At 46.2% G+C, this 19,005-nt stretch overlaps 1 protein-coding gene across 2 annotated transcripts in view; it reads right to left on the bottom strand.

Moving 5' to 3' along the window:
- Positions 1–19,005, bottom strand: part of DPYSL3 (dihydropyrimidinase like 3) — a 115,056-nt gene that overhangs the window by 68,714 nt on the left and 27,337 nt on the right. Inside the window, exon 1 of one of the 2 annotated variants that reach the window (XM_006124529.4) lies at positions 8,688–8,897. The exons of the other annotated variant lie outside the window; for it this stretch is intronic. Within the exon in view, the coding sequence (XP_006124591.2) occupies positions 8,688–8,726 (39 nt within the window). The 5' untranslated portion in view covers positions 8,727–8,897. Of the gene's footprint in view, positions 1–8,687; positions 8,898–19,005 lie in introns of those variants that run through there. 2 annotated transcript variants of the gene reach the window in all.

Raw genomic sequence — 19,005 nt, 5'->3', positions numbered from 1 at the left:
GGGGGAAACAAACACTTTTGAGGAAATGGGCCTGAGCCAGTTTCTGCACCATGTTCACTCAGAGCAGCCTCGGATTACAATAAAGGCACTGTTCACCCTGCCAAAGCTCATTTGTGCTTTTCCACCCCGAGTCTCCATGCCAGCCAGCGTCAGCCCTCAATATTAACCATTGTTGGCTAAGGGACATTCATCTGCAATGTGCAGAGAACTGTGGAGGGAGTATGGTCATGGGGTTACGTGGAGACCAAGAGTCTGGATTCCTGGGCTTTCAGGCTCTGCCAGACTTGCCACGTGACTTGGGACAAAAAGAAACACTTCACCACTCTGTCACCTCAGTTTAGCACCCCATGAAATAGGGACACATAGATCTATGGAAATGCGCTAGAGACTTGATGTTTTTAAGGCACCATAGATCCTCAGATGTAATGGCTCTGGAGGGCATAATGACACTGGCACAGCCCTCTCATCACAAGTGCAACTCTTAGCTGCTGCAATCTCACTATCTAATTGCAGACATGAGCACATGGCCTAGTTTTCAGGAGCTGCTGCACTCTCACACATCCCACGGATAGTGACAGAATCTCTGAAAACCAACCTTGTAATAAGCTTTACAAAATCAGCTATTAATGCATCTCTTTTGCAGGGACAGGCTATGCCCCCAATCCGGATTGAATCTAAGCTTGGCTCAAAGTTTCTTCATAGTACAATGGTATCAAAAGCCTTCGTGACACAGAAGTTGCCTCAAAAACAGGCATACCCCAATTGGTACCATTGTGTATAAGACCATCTCACTCCTCAGGTACTTTATCCTCTCCTGTGTTTGTGTCATGGGCATTTTTTGACTGAGATTAGGGATGTAAGCGACTATACGAGTACTCGATTACCCAATACGTTTAGGCTTATCGGGTAGTCGAGACACTACTCGACTACTTGTTTCTAACCCCTTCTCTGATGCCTCTGTATCAGAGGCAGCAAGGCAGGAGCAGGAGCTGGTGCTGGGAGGAGCCTGCTTAAAAGCCAGTTCCTCCCGGCACCATCTCCACGGTCTAGGGGCAGGAGAGGCAGAGCAGCTGTGGTCCCGGAGTGAGCTGGGACTACTTAGTCCCAGCTTGTGCCACCCTGGGAGCTAACCTCCCTGAGGCTCTGCATTTTAAATGGAGTAAGAGCCAGGCTGCCTGTGCGCCCAGCTCCTATTACATTTAAACTGCAGAGCCACAGCGGGGATAGTGAGCGCCCCCCTTTATCAACTAATTGAGTAGCTGATGGAAATTCCATCAATTACTCAACTAGCTAATTAACCACTACTTAAAATCCCTGAGATAATACATTATTTTCCTAAAATAGTTAAATTCTATTATGTCCATACTCAGCTGACAATCCAAAATATTGCATATGCTCAATATTTCATAGCATGATGCTGCATGCACCATGAAAGCAATTCTAGACAGGCATGCTACCTCTAGCCAGGGACACTCACCTTGTTTACAAGACAGGAAAGCAATCTATGGAAGCAGGAACAATGGTAATTAAGATGTTCTTGTGACAGTGGTTTGATGTCGCTCTCTCATAGCAGCAAGTCCCAGTTTGGTCCTATCCTCCTTATTCAAGAGCCCATTGGATAACATGATTTGAAACATACAGGTGGTAAATATTTCTCTCTCTCAGTAATTCTCAAACTATTTTCTATGAGTCATGGACGGTATAGGGCAGGGGTGGGCAAAGGGGTGTCTGCCAAGCAGGTGGATCCGGCCTGTGGACGTGCTGCCACTCCCCCACCCCCAATCAGGGCCTGGGGATGGGGGAGTGCGCAAAGTCTCTCGCTCCCTTCCCCTACCCTGCTAGGGGCACACAGCACTCAGAGTGTATCGGTCACCTAATCGGCATGCACAACTTGCAAGGGTGGGGCAGGGAGCAAGAGACTTCCCATGCTCCTTCTGCCCCCAGGCTCTGATTGACCTGGGGGTAGGGTGAGTGTGCGAAGTCACCTCACACCGCCAGGAGCACAGCTGCCTAAAGGGAACTGCCAGCTGTTAAGAACAACTGGCAGTTCTCTAGGCAGGGCAAAGACTTCACATGCTCCTCCACCCCAGGCCAATCGGGGTCTGTGGGCAAGGGAGAACACAAGTGTCCTGTCCCTCCTCTTCTGCCCGAGGCCCCATCTTTTCTGGGGCTGCGCAGGGCCACTTCAAAATAAGTAAATATCACAGTGGCTAGAGATCCTCTAGTCAAATGATGGTGGCCCTTCTGCTTGCAGGCACAGACTATGCCCCCCACCTGGGTTGAATATAAGCTTGGTTCAAAGATTCCTCCTGCTGAATCACATTAAAGAAGCTAAAGGCTGGTTTTCCACATAAGCAATTATTGTAGTTGCCATAAAAAGTGTTAATGCAATCTTGAAGGAGGAGTGTGTAATTGCATTTGTGAACAAAATGGGACTGACCACAAAACACGCTATCTAGTCTAACACGCTCCATAATATGAAAAAGTTTGAGAACCCCAATCTATGCTATTGGAAAGGAGACTTGAACTAGCTATCAAAGAATATGACTAGGCAGCATGGCATCTGGATTCTAGCCATTGCTCTGCCAAATCCTGCATGATCTCAGGAAAGTCACTTCACTTCTGTTGGCCTCAGTTTCTTATCAGCAAAATGGGGATAATAATGCTTATCTACTTCCTAAGTGGAAGAAGAGTGAATTATCTTTCTTATTTCTCAAGATAATTTGGGGAAAGGAGATGACCAGGAGCATCACTGGCTCTCTCCTGACCTGGGGTCCAAGAATTAGAATCAACTTAAACCATGAATTCCTTGGGGGCAGGGATCATGTAATTTATTCTCTAAAGTGCCCTAAATATCGATGGCAGACATGTCAAACAGGCCTCTGGCGGGCCACCTCTGGCAGGCCGAATGTGGCCCGATCGAAAGTGTGGCCCGCTGGCTGCTCGGAGCACTTGACCAAGTGCAAATCATAGCCGGCCGACTGGCCTCTCTGCGCACTGGCACCCAGCACATGCTCACAGCCGGCCGGCCGCTCTGCACAGGCATCAAGCGCCTGCCGCCTCAGCACCTGAGGAAGAAATGTGTGGTGGCGACTCCGGGACCCAGGCATTACATTAGGAGGGGCTGGGAATGCCTGGCTCTAGAGGAGGCATTAGGTTCGGGGGACCGGGGTGGGGGGGGCTGGTACTGCGGGAGGGAGACATTAGGTTGGGGGTGCCTGGTTCTGGGGGAGGAGAAAGGCATTAGGTTAGAGGTGGCTGGGAGTGCCTGTTCTGGGGGGGGGGAGACACTGGTTTAGAGCGAGGGGCTCTGGGGGAGCGGAGGGGGATTGGGTTAGAATGGAGGTATGGGAGTGCCTGGCTCTGGGGGAGAGGAGGGGATATTTTGTTAACAGTTTGTGTTTTATTTATTTATTCCCAAATAAAATTACAAAATGTACATTAATTTTATATCAATAAATGTCAATTTTTTGCAATTGCATGAATATTATATGTTTATGCAAAATTTCAGACTTAAAAAGTATCTGAAATCTTCACAGAAGCCTGCACAATTTGATTAACCACAATCTATACTTGTTTTTATTTCAACAAAACAAGTTGTGTGTGTCATATAAAAAATTAAAAAGTACCTTACATTTATATTTAAATTTAAAATGTTATATGGGCAAATAATTTCACACATCAAATTATTGTATTATATTAAAACAAGACCTGAAAAATTATTAACTATACCTAAAACATAATCTATAATAATGAATGATTATGACATTCTGATAGAAGTACATTTTCTTTGGTGGCCCTGAAAGCTATCAATTTTTGTTTGTGCAGCCCTCAGTAGGCATCGAGTTTGACATGCCTGACCTATGGCACGTATAAGTAAGAGTATTCAGAGTCCTGAAGCAGTAAGTAATATTTCTGGATAAGCCAAGGATTATCTGATCCCTCTCCAACTGCTCCATATTTGTCCCCACATCCTATATAACGGACACTGTGTGCTGGGATGTCAATGGTTAACCCAGTGGCCACTAACCAGTAGATCAGGATCTATTGGGAGATCTTGGAGCCTCTGACAGGTGATCCTGGCTGGTTTGACCAGGAAGCTATCGAGTGCTGGCACTTGAGTTGCCCCTCCACCCACTGTCATGCTGCTCTTGTCCTCTGCCTTGGACCTGCCCCCTTGGGAGGATCCTGCTCGCTGTGCAGGGTGTGGCAGGGTAAGGGGGAGGGGCACTGATGTCAGTGTACCCACTTCTCTAAAATGGAGAAGGGGATGGAGGGAGCTTGGCAATGCAACTCTCTGTCACCCCCCCACACACTGTGTGTGTCTGTCACTCTCAAACACACACTGTCCTTCATTCGCATCTCCCAACCTAACACATACCTGAGGGGTTGTTGATACTTCTTGTACTGCTTGCAAAGAGGGTTACTGCTCTGTGCATTTCATAATTTTCTTTTTTCTCATGCTTAAATTTAATTCTTTGAGTGGTGAGTTCTAAAATGCATAATCTGTCATGGCTGGAGTAATTATCTCTATGGTAACTGCTTCTCCTGGAAATGGCTGGCATGTCCCTACAGCCCCTGAGAAAGGGAGAGAAGGGGGTCTCCACATGCAGTCCTTACCTGCAGACACCACTGCTGCAGCTCCCATTGATGAATAACTAAGTGTGGCCAGTAGAAGCTGTGGACTCAGTGCCTGTAGATGAGGAGCAGCACACGGCACCATGGAGCCCCCCCCCCCCATCATGGTGGCCCGACCTGGCCAGTGCGGGTTCCTGCACTGCAAGGGGGGGGGGGCACTTCCCCTCTGCCCCATATAAGTGGTTAACTGATTAAACAGGATTTTACCTCTGTACTCTGGGACCAACCAAATCAACAACTCCAGGACGTCTTGTGCTCAGCCCTTCAGTGTGCATTATGCTTTAGCTAAAATCTCTACAATAAAATCCCTCTGATTTCTCAGTGCTTGTAATTTGGAGGTACTCTGTCTGTATCCTCTAAATCCCAATGTATCCTTAAGGAAAAAAGCCACTAAACCAAATTTCTTCTTGCCCATTGCTAATGACTAGTGAGAGAATAGCTAAAGCCATTGCACTATTGAGTGTGAGAGTTACTGTGTAATGCCCATTATTATCTCTATTTTTCTCAAAAGGCCACATTTCTCATACCCAAGACTCCTCCTCAGAGCCCTAACCAAGATCTGCAAGGTGCTTTGGGATACAGGCAGTCCCCGGGTTACGTACAAGATAGGGACTGTAGGTTTGTTCTTAAGTTGAATTTGTATGTAAGTCGGAACTGGTACATATTGTAGGGGAAACTCTAGCCAAACATTTCTCCAGAGCTCAGTTTTATTCTCCCACGCCTCACTTCCCTCAGTCCTTTATTCTCAAGCTGAGGTGTCTCTTGAGAAAAGCCGCTCCGCGTCTCCCTGGTCTGCTGGGGGGAAGCAGCTAGTGCGGGGTTGCCTCACCCCGTTTGTAAGTAGGGATCCGATGTAAGTCGGATCCATGTAACCCGGGGACTGCCTGTACTTCATTTCCAAATGGTATTAAATAGTACCAAATTCTATTCTATTCACGCTCCACTGATGATCACATACTCATAGATGCTTCTATGCATTCTAGTGAGAACAAAACAGATGCTGGGATAAAACAAATTTAGATTTTTTTTAAAAAAGGAACTAATAAAGTGATTGAAAGAGTATATGCACCAGTCACCTTGTCTACAGTGGGCCACAGCCCCCATCAGCTAATGAAATGACTGAACAGACTCATTTATCCCAGGGAACAAAAGCAAATGAGAATGGAACTTCCAACCAGAGATAAGAAACTCTTATTGTTTCCTCTAGAGCTCAAGGAATTTTCCCTGGTACAAGGGCCATCCAAAAACAAGAACTTTAGAGATACTGCCTCACTCTCCTCCATGCCAATTAAAGGCTGGAGCTGGCAAGAAAAGCAGAGTCCATGAGAGCAAAAATGCTGTGGAAATTACAAAGCTTTAGAAGTGGCCAAGAGGGTTACAAGGAAAAGAAAGTAAAATGGTGCAGTTACAGCTGACTACGTTAAAGCTTCAGCAGTTTGATAGAAGGAAAATTGTAGCAATGGAGTGAGATCCCATTCTTTGTAGCAAAAATTCCTATTGAATTCAGGCAGAGTAGAATCAGGCCAGCATTTGTGAAGTATCTTGAGATCCTCTTATAAAAAGTCCAAGAAAAGAGCAAAGGTTGTTTTAAAATAAAGACAAATTCCCTTTGTCATGTTATTTTTATGTCTTTTAGATAGGGTTTTGTTTGCATTTGGACATTAAAGAAAATATTTTAGCTCTCAAATGGAATTCTCCTCTTTCAACTTACAGCCAGAATCATTCTCAGAGGAAAGCAGAGTTAAACACAATTCAAGAGGAAAAATCAAACATCAACGAGGTGGCCAGCTGCAGAGTCCAAGATCACCTTCACAGAAACAATATGCATACAGCCTCCCATTTTGCTGTAGCCCAGAAACAATGATCCCACAACAGAGACAGAGGCTGTGTCCCACAGAGGAAGTAACAAGACAGATCAGAACATGAAAAATTTCATAAAAAGGCTGACATCTGGAAATATTAAGACTCCTGTGCAGCAGCCTTCCTGTGGCTTCAGAGAAAACATGTCAGCCAAGCCTCTCTCTTTCAGAGTAGCTTCATGCCACTTCTCAAGAAGGTAGGTGTGGTCACCCTGTGCTACTGCACAGTCAGGGAAACTGCTGCACCTGATGCAGCAAATGAAGGAGCAAGATAGCAAGGAATTTAGCTGATGTTTTACATTTAGATTATACCTTAAGATGATGTTTTACACTTGTCTGTGATATAGACATCCCTTAACCACACTGATATTTAAAACCATTTGAAAACAATAAAAATTAGATTACATACAAAGACATTTGTCTCCATTCAAGGGTTTTAATACACTAAATAATCTAAATTATTCTCTAACACTCTGGAATCATGGTCTATGCTATGTATATTAAACAGATACCATCTCCCTACTGAGTGCCCATTTGCCCTGCAGCCCTGGGCAAGTTTCATAATAGACGGCATTTTAAAATGATAGAAAGGTTTGTCTGTCCCTGAGTTTATAATGGTAGTACGTCAGTGAAACTGTTGGAGACTATTACCCCTCGGTGAAACTGCTGAGTTTCTCCCAGTAAAATGTACAAGCTTGCAGCTATAAAAACTTGCTCCTTTGAGAAGCTCAAAAATACTAAAAGGTGCATGCTCATATGTCATTAAAATGTATCTATGAATAACAAAATAGATAAGGATGATGTTCTAAATCCAAGGATCTCTCAGGCAGCTTAACAAAAAGCTCTGACTGATTCAGATCATTTTATTATTAATGTAATTATAAATAAATAAAAAGGTAGTTTAGAGAAATAATCATGTAAACAAGTATATTTAAAGGTCAGGCATCTGCAAAGACTCCCCCCATCTGCTTACGCTTCCTTTGTCTGCCTTACAAAGATGGAGAAACCTCCCATTCCCCCAATGCACCCCCCATACCACAAAGGTTTAATTAAATTCACTGGAGACAAAGCACAGCTGCACTCCTTGCATGCATTTAAACCAGCAACAATAAACCCCAGCCAAGGCCTACTGGAGACCAAGACAGTACCTTACCACAATGCATTTCATTGCATGGACAATAAATCAGGGTGGGATATTTATCCACGGGAAAGGCACTTGCATGACACAGCAAGAGGGGATGTAGATACTGGGTCAGATTATTACATTTCACTGCATTTTTCCTCCCACCCTGCTCATCTAGCATCTACCCCAACACAAAAAACTTGCAGTGCTGTCTGTTTAGTTGTAAAGAAGGAGGGGAAGGAATTGCTTATTTTATTCTTAATCACTGTGACAATGTTTCTTGTTTTTAATCATGACTTTCATTTCTGCAGACGAATCAGTTCCTATTTTCACTCCATTTGCACCAGCAAAAACACTTGACGCGCCCATATATCAGTAATTAAAAGAAACTATGCAAAAGAGCAAGTGGGAAAAGTCTCTCTGCTCAAGGAGAGATAATCACAAAATAGCGATCAAGTTGTCTCCTTTTAAATCCAGCCCGATCTTAGAACTGAAGGGTCAATCCCTCCCCTCCCCCCTCCTCCCACTTCCCCTCTTCCTTGTCCAAAAAGACAGCGGCTGTCCAAAGAGGGAGGAAAACACTGCAAACGGATCTTGCTGTTATATGCAGGAGCGAGTGAAGAGACGCACACATGTTCCACTAAACTAAATGTCAGTTAATCCACTGCACACAGATGCACAAATAAGTATGAATTTACAATCCCATTGCTAATCGCAAGGGAGATGACTGCAATATTATTTGCAAAGCAACCATCGGTTTTTGCCATGCATGACAACTGCAATCCGTCCAGGCAATGGGAGGTAAGGAACATCGCGCCCCACAAATGAATTTCACTCTTAGGCAAATCACTTGCATTCGAAAAGAAATTGCAGGATCTGAAATTCTCTCAGCCACCCTTTGCAAACTGCAAGATTTATTGCCCAGGGAAAAAAACAAGTAAAGATCACATTTTGCACTGGATCCTTTCGCACAATAAGGGGACAGAAGGAGACACTGGGGTGCTGACACAAAATATACAAGAGGGGGAAATACGGGGGCGTAGGGTGGAGAGAGGTAAGGCACTCACTGTAATCCTGGGGATGTTCTTCTTGCCTTGATAGGACATGGTGATCTGCTGCAGGCAGAAAGCCGGCTCCTACCCTCCAACCTGAGTGTCCCTTTTGCAAGCTGTCGTCTGTCTAGGCTGGTGCTTTGCCCAAGATCAGGTGGAACAAATGATGCTTCCTTCCCTCCTTCTTTCCCCCGTATCCCCCCTTCTTTCTCCTTCTGTCTTTCCCCCTCCCTCCTGCTTTACACAATAGTCAATCCTCACACACTCCTTTTTCCCTGTGCCAGCTGGGACCTTGTGAGACACGAATGGCTGATCAGGCGGCTCCTCCCTCCCTGGGTCTCTCCCTCTATTGACTTTTTTTCTCTCCGCTTGTTTCAGCCGCCTCACCCACACTGCGTTGTTGTGGTGAGGCGCGGCGGCCGCCAGGGGGAGCAGCGAGAGTCTTGAACCTTAAACTGCAAAAAGAAAGGGGGGCAGCGGGGTGGGTCATCCCTGGGGATGCAGCTACAGAGAGCAGGCGCCGGAAGAGAAAAAAACTAGCCCTCTGCTCCCTAAACAGCAACGCAAGGAGTATTAAGGACAGCCCAAACAGCAGCAGTAGTGGCGGGATTCTCATCTGTCATCACCCCTCCCTTTGCAGACAAAAATGCGTCTTCCCCTCACCTAACAAAATCCCTTGTGTTCCATTAGCAGATGGCTGCACTCTCTGCTGGTCCTGGTCTCCATGCATAGTTCTGAACCCATTTGCAATGCTAAATTAAAGTAAGTAGAAAAGGGGATCTATCTTATGTCCTTGATATTAATGCAGGGATAGTTTTCCCCCAATCTGTTAAGAATCCAGTGCACTACAGAGAGTGTGGGGATACCTTTCTCTCCCCCGTATCTCTGTCGCTTGTGCATTTAATCCCCTCCTTTAGGCGTCTTTCCAAATATGTTTATGAACTGAACATTAGGTCATGTCTACATGGAATCTGAAAGCAAGACTTGCAGCATGATGCAGCAGACTCACCATACAGGGTTAGTGATAGCTGGCTACGAATAGTGTCCAAGGAATGCATTTGCTCTTCCATTTTTTTTGCGGAAGAGCAAATGCGCTCTTTCGGGGAGCCCTGTATTCCTCGTTCTGTGAGGGATAAGGGCTCTGCCGAAAGAGAAGGCTTTTCCGCCATTTGTCCCCAATTGGAAAAAGCTAAAAGTGTAGACCTAGCCTTAGAGATAAAGTTGAATTAAATAACGCAGAACACTGACAACCAGGGCTGGTGGCTGTAAACAAACTTTATGGGCCCATGGGGAAACTTGGCCACACCCATAATAAAAAGTGGATATCTGGCTAATCAAAATTATGCTGAACCATAAATGTTGCCAGACCAGAGAATGCCAAACTAGAGAGGTTCAACCTGCAGCTGTGTAGACATTGCAGCTCCCAATTTCCAGCCCAAATGTAAATTCTACACAGCTGTTCTTAGCATGGGCCCCTTCACACAAATCTGTTGAGTGAAGCTCCCTCCCAACTGACATGTAGACACATCCACAGTGCCTGCCCCAAAGCCTACCGAAGTCAATGGTAAAGCTCCCATTTACAGTAGAACCTCAAAGTTATGAGCACCTTGGAAATGGAGGTTTTTTCATAACTCTGAAATGTTCATAACTCTAAACAAAATATTATGGTTGTTCTTTCAAAAGTTTACAGCTGAACAGTTGAACTTTGACTTAATACAGCTTTGAAACTTGAAGAATAAAAATGCTGCTTTCCTTTTCAGTAGCTTCTATTTAACACAGTACTACTATATTTTTGTTTTGTTTTTCTCTGCTGCTGCTTGATTGTGTGTTTCCGATTCCAAGTGAAGTCTGTAATTGACTAGTCCAAACTCTGAATTTCTACTACACTTCAACAGGCTTTGGATCAGTCCTGAAATGTTTCCACTCTGCTGACAGTTCCTAGCTTTGAGGGCTGCCCAAGGCAGGGCATTTCCTAGGGAGGGTTCCACCTGTAAAGCTTATTATGGCTAGCCAGTCACTGGAATATTTGTTTTGACAGATTGAATCAGCACAAAGAAAGGCTGTGGGGCTGTTTGTGTGGGCTACTGCACACAATTCCATTTTAGCTGGTTATTGCAAGCTCTCGGTGTGGTGGTCTGGTCTCTGATTCCAATGTAAAGGCTTCCAGTGGATCAGGCTAACAGCTTTGTTGCCCTTCATTTTTTTCCCTGAAGCACATGGGGATGTTAGAGCTATCACCATTACAATGCAAAAAACCACATTCCCGAGCACAAGACAAGCCAACTGCATCCCAACCACAAGGCATCTCCATAACCTGCTCTCTTCCACAACTACTTATAGCATCTAGAAAGATAAAACAAGAGTAGGGCCCCATGCTTTGGGAGCGAGTCATGAGGCCCAGGACAGCCTGGTGGACAAGCCGGGGGGGGGGGGGGGGGGGGGGCACCAACAGCCGAGGTTGGGTATGTCTCCGAATTCACCAGCAGGAAGTGAAGCGATCCAGTCCCAGTCCGCTCTGCTGGTTCCCAGCTGCATCGCTCAGGTGGAGAGCTTAAGGCAAGTGGTAGAACCAACCCCTGCATTTACAGGCAGTGGGAAGCAGAGCCATGCAACTGGGAGCCATAGGAACAGAACATATTGGGGCTGGGTTGCTCTTCTTCCCCCCAGTGCCACAAGTGAGTGTGGGGTGGGCCCTGCTGCCAGCACTAGGCACCCTGCTAGTCTCCTGGGCCATGTCACTTGGGGAAGGAGGCACAGCATGGATGGAGGTTGGAGGAAGAGGCGGGAGAGGGGTGGTACAGAGGCATGAAGAGGTTTGACAGGCCCTGGGGCGGATAGAGCGAAGGGATTGTCCTGGATCCCTCACTCCCCCAAGGAGAGCCTTGGATAACACAATAACACAGGTAGGTCAGATTGATAACATCACAGGCCTTACTCTCACATGACTCAAACCTTCTCTCATACACGTGAACAGTGCACTTGCACCTTGGTAGGGAGGCAGTATTGTATTTTCAATAGTTTTTATCTGTTATTGCTTAAAACATGGAAGTGGGAACACTAAAGGCAAACCAGTTTTCCTCCAAAAGACCCATATATATCATAACCAGCATGTCACCGGCTGTAAGTTGTTTCAACAAATGTGTTGCAATGATAGAAAAAAAATTGTGTGTGTCTAAAAACTGTAGGTGTTGGGGGTACTTATAATTTTATTTTTTACACGGGGGTACTTTATAAAAAAAAGTTGAGAAATACGGGGCTAAGCACTGTACACACACAGATCAAAAAGGAATTCTGTCACAAAGAAGATGGCTGGTTTAACTCTCAGAGGGGTAGCGGTGGTAGTCTGTAACCGTAAAACACACAGTGGTCTCCAACTTTTTTAACCACAAGATCATTTTTTCAATGTAAGTGCAATGTAAGATCTACCTCAACCCACATACCCTCACCCCACTTCTTCCTGCCCCTTCTTTGAGGCCTTGCCCCTGCTCCACCCCTTCTCCGAGGCCTCACCCTGCTCACTCCATCTCCCTTCCTCCCCCATCCTCACTCACTTTCACTAAGCTGGGTAAGGAATTGGGGAGCAGGGTCTGGTTTTGAGCCAAGGGTTTTGGAGTGTGGGAGGAGCTCTGGGCTTAGCCCAGAGTGGGTGATTGGGGTCCAAGAGGGGTATCAGGGTGCAAGATCGAGGAAGTAGTTTGGGTGCAGGGGGAGGTTCAGGGCTGGGACAGGGGTTCAGGAAGCAGGCTCTGGATGGGCACCATTTAACTGAGATGGCTTCTGGGTGGCGGAGCAGTAGGGTTAAGGGCTTACTCCTGCCCTGGCCCTGCACCACTCCTGTAAGCAGCTGGCATGTACAGTGATGGCTCTATGTCACCATGTGCTGCCCCTCATCTACAGGCACTGCGCCCACAGTTTCTACTGGCCACAGTTCCCTGTTACTGAAGAATGGGAACTGCAGGAGCGGTGTCTGCAGGCAAGGACAGCATGTGGAGATCGTCTGCTCTGCCTTTCTCAGGGGCCACAAGGACATGCCAACCACTTCCAGGAACAGCAATCACCACAGGGATCATTATATGAGAGGTTAGGCATTTTAGAAATAAAAGTAGTAGCAACAACCCCCCATGTACGTGTTGGGTCAGGAGATGAGTGAAGGACAGTGTGTGTTTGTGAGAATGACAGAGACACACACAGGCTGTGTCTACATTGGCACCCCTTTCCGGAAAAGGGATGCTAATGTAGACTTCGGAATTGCAAATTCCGCGGGGGATTTAAATATCCCCCGCGGCATTTGCATTTACATGGCTGCCGCTTTTTTCCGGCTTGGGGATAAGCCGGAGAAAAGCGCCAGTCTAGATGTGATTCTCCAGAAAATAGGCCCTTTTCCGGAGGATTTCTTATTCCTACTTTCAAGTTACTTTCAAGGGTGGCTAGGGTAACCATCCTGAAACGGTACTTTCGCAGATACCAATTTAGTCCTTTGAGGTTGAGAATCGGCCTCCACCCCCCTGATTTTTTCTCTGTTAGAAAATATCGGGAATAGAATCCCTGTCCCCGGAACTCTTTTAGTACTGTCTCTATTGCCCCGATGACGAGGAGTCGATCGACCTCTTGTTGTAAGAGAGGCTCGTGAGATGGGTCCCTGAAAAGGGACGGGGTGGGGAGATTGGGAGGGGGTAGAGTGGTGAATGGAATGGTATGCTCTAGCGTAATTGTTTGCAGTACCCATCTGTCGGTGGTGATGTGAGACCACCGGTGTTGGAAGGGTCTCAGGCGATGGTGGAATAACGCCTGCGGAGGGTTGGGTTGTCTGCTCAGCAGAATGATGCACAGTCCCTTGACGGGGATGTCAAACTTGCTGCTTGGTAGTTAAACGGCCAGATGTTTTTGGTTGAGGTCTTCTTTTTTGCCAGTGCTGCCGATTACCTTGCTGGTCCTGCTGCCTGTATTGAGATGGTTGAAAGGTAAACGGTCTTTGCCTTTGATAGGGAGTATACCTCTTTGGACGATAAGGAGGCATATACATCCCTAGGGTCTTGAGTGTGGTTCTTGAATCTTTACCAGAATGAAGCTCCTGATTGGTTTTGTCAGAGAAAAGATTTTGCCTATCGAAGGGTAGGTCCTGGACTTTGGAAAGAAGGTCTTTGGGAACTGCTGCCTGGTGCAGCAAAGATGCCCTGCGCATGACCACGGATGTGGCTGTGGTACGCGCTCCAGTGTCCGCCATGTCCAAAGCTATGTGGAGAGCTGTTCTGGAAGCCGCATAGCCTTCTTGGACTACCGATTTGAGGACCTCCCTTTTGCTCTCAGGTAGATGTTCCAGTAGGGGCACTAATTTAGAATAGTTATCAAAGCTAGGATTAGCTAATAGTGTGGAATAATTTGCCATACGGAGCGTAAGAGTAGCAGACGAGTAAACCTTTCGTCTGAAGAGGTCTAGCTGTTTCATGTCTCTGTCCGGCACATTAGGTCTTTGTTGCGAGCCCTTCATTCTTTGCTGGGCTGCATCGGCAACCAGGGAATTCGGTTGGGGATGGGAGAAAAGAAACTCCATCCCTTTGGCTGGAACATAATATTTTTTGTCTGCTTTTTTGTTAGTGGCTGGTGCAGAAGCCAGCAACTGCCATATATCATCCACAATCTCAAGAATGGCATCATCCAGTGGAAGAGCCACCTTGGCCTGATGTGAGGGATGCAGGTTTCTGAGCAGATGGTGGGACTTCTGCTGGACTTCTGCAATCTGCACATTCCGTGATGCCGCCACTCTCCTGAAAAGGTCCTGGAATTGTCGGAGATCCTCCGATGGTGATGTGTCTTCCTGGAATACTGCATCATCCGGCGAGGAAGAGGATTGGTTGGTGGGGGACCGGTCCTGAGGCTCATCCTGAATGGTTGTAGGACCTGTGGTTGGGGAGGTGGGATACCTGATGGAGTTGGTGGTCTGGTTGTTGACAGTAAGGGTTGACATTCCCTGCTGGGTGATGTGTGAGACCGATGTGGAGAATAAGATATTGACGAACGTCGGGCAGAAGAATGAGAATAGTGCCTATAATAACGGTGTTGCTCCGGTGAGCCATGGTAATAGCGGGAGCGATGCGGTGACCTGCTGTAGTAACGGGCTCTGTGGCAGCTATAGTACCCAGAGTGACCGGAGCCTGATGGGGACCTAGGAGATCGGGATCATTCCCTGGATCTCGGAGTTGGGGGAGGCGACCGGCGGTAATGGCATCTTGGTGAGATACGTGGAGAGCGGTAGACCCTCTGTGGATGTTTCATGGTTTGAGCTGAAAGCCCCGATGAAGGAGAAGGCAGTTCCGGTGAGAATTGGGTGTTCTCTGGTGTGGGAGATGGTGTAGATCTTCGATGCGTGGTTATAGCAGTCTGCTCTGGGGAAACAGTGAGGGCAGAGGGTCGTGTAGACTGTCCACCTCCTTCCGTCAGCGTCGGGTGCAGTGCCGAATCAGAAGGGACCGGAGAATGTTGTGGAAGAGCATCCTCCAGAGCTGGGGTGGATTCCCGCACCGAAGAGTCGCTTGGTGCCGGCGAGTCACTCGGTGCCGGTGAAGAGCATGGTGCCCTGGAATCTGATGGTGCTGGTGAAGAGCATGGTGCCCTGGAATCTGATGGTGCCGAGTAGCGTCGCGGTGCCGGCGGCCCGTTCTGTGCCGGAGGTTCGTTCGGTGCCGAGGTGGGAATCGGTGCGGTAAGAGTCGTCTGCGCCGAGACCACTCATGGTGCCGCAGGCATAGACGGTGCGGAGGGTGCTCTCGGTGCCGCGCGTGGCGTCGGCGCCGGGGAAGGCTTCGGTGCCGACGATAACTTGGGCACCGGAAGAGTCGCGGGCTGCGGAGCTGAAGTGCTGAGATAGTGCTTCGCCTTAAGATGGCCATGCAAGCCCGAGGTGCCCGGTTTGTCTCCCACGCTAACACGCATCGGGGGAAGGGAACAAGAAGGCGATGGTCTTTTCTTCGCCTTCTTTGGGGACAGTTTGGCTGAGGGATGCAGAAGCAATACGGGAGTTGTCGTATCTTGCGGCTGTAATGCCCTGTCAAAGAGGGGCATTTTAAGCCTCATGTCCCTGTCCCTCCTCGCTCTCGCGGTGAGCTTGGAGCAGTGAGGACAGTTCTGGGGTATGTGTCACTCACCGAGGCACCTGATGCAAAGAGCGTAACCGTCGGAGGCAGGCATTGCTTCCCGGAATGAGCTGCACTTTTTAAATGGTCGCCTCTTTCTTCCTCTGACAAGAGTCAGGGGAAAACTATTTACAGATAACTTGAAGAAATTTTTTTTTTAAACTAGAACGGCTACGACTAATAACTAACTTATAATAACTGGAAAGAACTAACTATGAACTAATCTAACTAAATCCTGTTGAGTTCTTCCTCTCTCACTCTGACAGAGTCTGAAGAGAAACGTTATTCCGTCCTCGGCCGGTCAGGAGGAACTGGCAGGAGCCGGACCGCGCGAACGCAAACGGCGCGAAAAGGCACCATGCGCGGTCCGGCAATTACGGCTAGAAAAGTTCTCCGATCTGCAGCGCCGGGACAAGTCCGACACCTACAGTGGACCACCCACAGGACACTGCTCGAAGAAGAACTCCAAGATCTCTTTCCTGATTTGTCGTAGCCAAATTAGCTCCCATCATACTGTACGTATAGTTGGGGTTAATTTTTCCAAAGTGCATTACTTTACACTTGTCCACATTAAATTTCATTTGCCATTTTGTTGCCCAATCACTCAGTTTGGTGAGATCTTTTTGAAGTTCTTCACAGTCTGCTTCTGTTTTGACTATCTTGAACAGTTTAGTATCATCCGCAAACTTGTTACCTCACTGCTTACCCCTTTCTCCAGATCATTTATGAGTAAGTTGAACAGGATTGGTCCCAGGACTGACCCTTGGGAGACACTACTAGTTACCCCCTCTCCATTCTGAAAATTTACCATTTATTCCTACCCTTTGTTTCCTGTCTTTTAACCAGTTCTCAATCCATGAAAGGACCTTCCCTTTTATCCCATCACCATGTAATTTACACAAGAGCCTTTGGTGAGGGACCTTGTCAAAGGCTTTCTGAAAATCTAAGTATACTATATCTACTGGCTCACCCTTGTCCGCATGTTTGTTAACCCCTTCAAAGAACTCTAATAGATTAGTAAGACATGATTTTCCTTTATAGAAACCATGTTGACTTTTGTCCAACAAATTATGTTTTTCTATGTGCCTGACAATTTTATTCTTTACTATTGTTTCAACTAATTTGCCTGGTACTGAAGTTAGACTTACCGTTCTGTAATTGCCAGGATTGCCTCTACAGCCCTTTTTAAATATTGGTGTCACATTAGCTACCTTCCAGTCATTAGGTATGGAAGCCGATTTAAAGGATAGGTTACAAACCACAAATAATAGTTCAGCAATTTCCCATTTGAGTTCTTTTAGAACCCTTGGATGAATGCCATCTGGTCCTGGTGATTTGTTAATGTTAAGTTTTTCTATTTGTTCCAAAACCTCCTCTAATGACACTTCAATCCAGGACAGCTCCAGGACAGGAGACCTGATCCCCTACCTGTCTGCCGCCTCCTTTATCATATTAAGATACTATCTGGGCGAAAAGAGTAGAATACAATATAGTTATGAACTGCTTGGAGTCTATGAATAGCATTGGAGGGAATAAGATGTTCAGCTGTGTTCCATAAACGTGCTAGTGCTAACTGATTCTCCTCTTGCTTAAGTTTCAGATACCTGGATTTTTGAACCAGATGGATAAGCCTCCTAGTTCCCCTCTCACTGCAAGCTGGGTTGGTATCAACGGAGCTCAGAGAGAATCGAACCCAAACGTTTTAATTATATTTTGTTCTTCTATGGGGCCCTTCGTCTGATGCTTGCAGATGTTAAACATCCTTCATTCAGTAACTTAAAGATCAACAGATGACAAAACTATTAAAAGTCTGCAATCCTAAAAAGTAGCAGTCAATCAGTCAATAAAGAAGCATTCCAAAATGTAAACAGTTGCTTAAAGGGATAATGATGGTCTGAACATTAGACAGTTTTAAAAATATAGCATTGGGTATCGTATGTCTCTTTGCCAAGTACTGTAGCTGTACAAACAAGTTTCCATATTTCAATATTTTTTCTCTCCCGTTACTATGTGACATCCACACAAACAATAGGCACAAAAGTGGCGTAATACAGTGCACAGAGTAAACAATATGAAAAGAATGAAGAGGTCTCGGTCATCTCTTTCCATTACTGTCATCTTTTCTGTTACTTATACAATTTAATAAATATCCAGGCAGAAGTGAAATTTTAAGTTGACTGCATCACTTAGTTTAAAAGGAATTTCAAAAAATACCATGAAATCTTTATAGTTAAAAATAAAAAATCTAATTCACATTAGACACTCAGAGAACAACTTTTTCTACTGTTAATAGCACGACAATGCCCAAAGGTCTCATTCAGTATTCAGCAGCATACAGCTTGCCCCTAAAAGTTTATACTATAATTTAAATAAGCCCCAATTCTGACTTGATTTTCTTTAAATTCAGAAGCAGGTCACGACTCATTTCAGTGATTGCAGGTATTCAATATGGTCATGGACCACTAGTGGTCCGCAGATCACACTTTGAGAACCACTGAGTTAGGGAGTGCATGTCATCTCTCTCAGGATCAGGTGCTGTATACTGAAAAATGCCTGGCAAGTGAGAGAAGGATGAATCTATCTCCTCAGGGGTTGTTGCAGCCAGTAGTAGGTAGCACCAACCAGTGCAGCAAGTTACACAAGTTAGACAGCATTAGGGCCCTGGAAAGCCATTCTTATGCTCAGTGATACTATTAATTTCAGCAGGGTCTGAATGAGAAAATTCACAGATAATCATTATCTGTCTCTCCAGTTCCTCCTTTTAAAAAACCAGTTTGCAAAAAGGAAAGTGCAGTAGATCTGGACACATGCCTGTGTTTTCATTAATGATTCTGTATATCAATGATTGCTGTCTTTCTTTCTCCACCTCAAGCTCTCTGGCATCCTGTCACCCCAGTTCTTTTTTTCCTCTATGCTGTTTGCCTGGCAAGCCCCAGAAAAGGCATTCCAGTTTAAAGATTAAAATAGAGATGAGGACAGCCATCAAAATTCCCAGGAGCGCATCTCATGGTGAGACACTCCAGATGCTTGGCTTAGAGGAAGTAGAATTCCCCTTCCTCTCCCAGAGCAGGTGGCCAACTCATCAGACATGACACAGCTTCTAATCTCAGTGGAGGGGCTCACTTTAACTTGCTGTGGAGAACAGCACTCAGCCCCTGTTGGAAAGGGCTTCGCTGCGCAGGTGGAACACAAGCACAACCCAA

Source organism: Pelodiscus sinensis, chromosome 17 (assembly GCF_049634645.1).
Source record: "Pelodiscus sinensis isolate JC-2024 chromosome 17, ASM4963464v1, whole genome shotgun sequence".
Lineage (NCBI taxonomy): Eukaryota > Metazoa > Chordata > Testudines > Trionychidae > Pelodiscus > Pelodiscus sinensis.
This window is presented reverse-complemented; position numbering and strand designations above follow the sequence as displayed.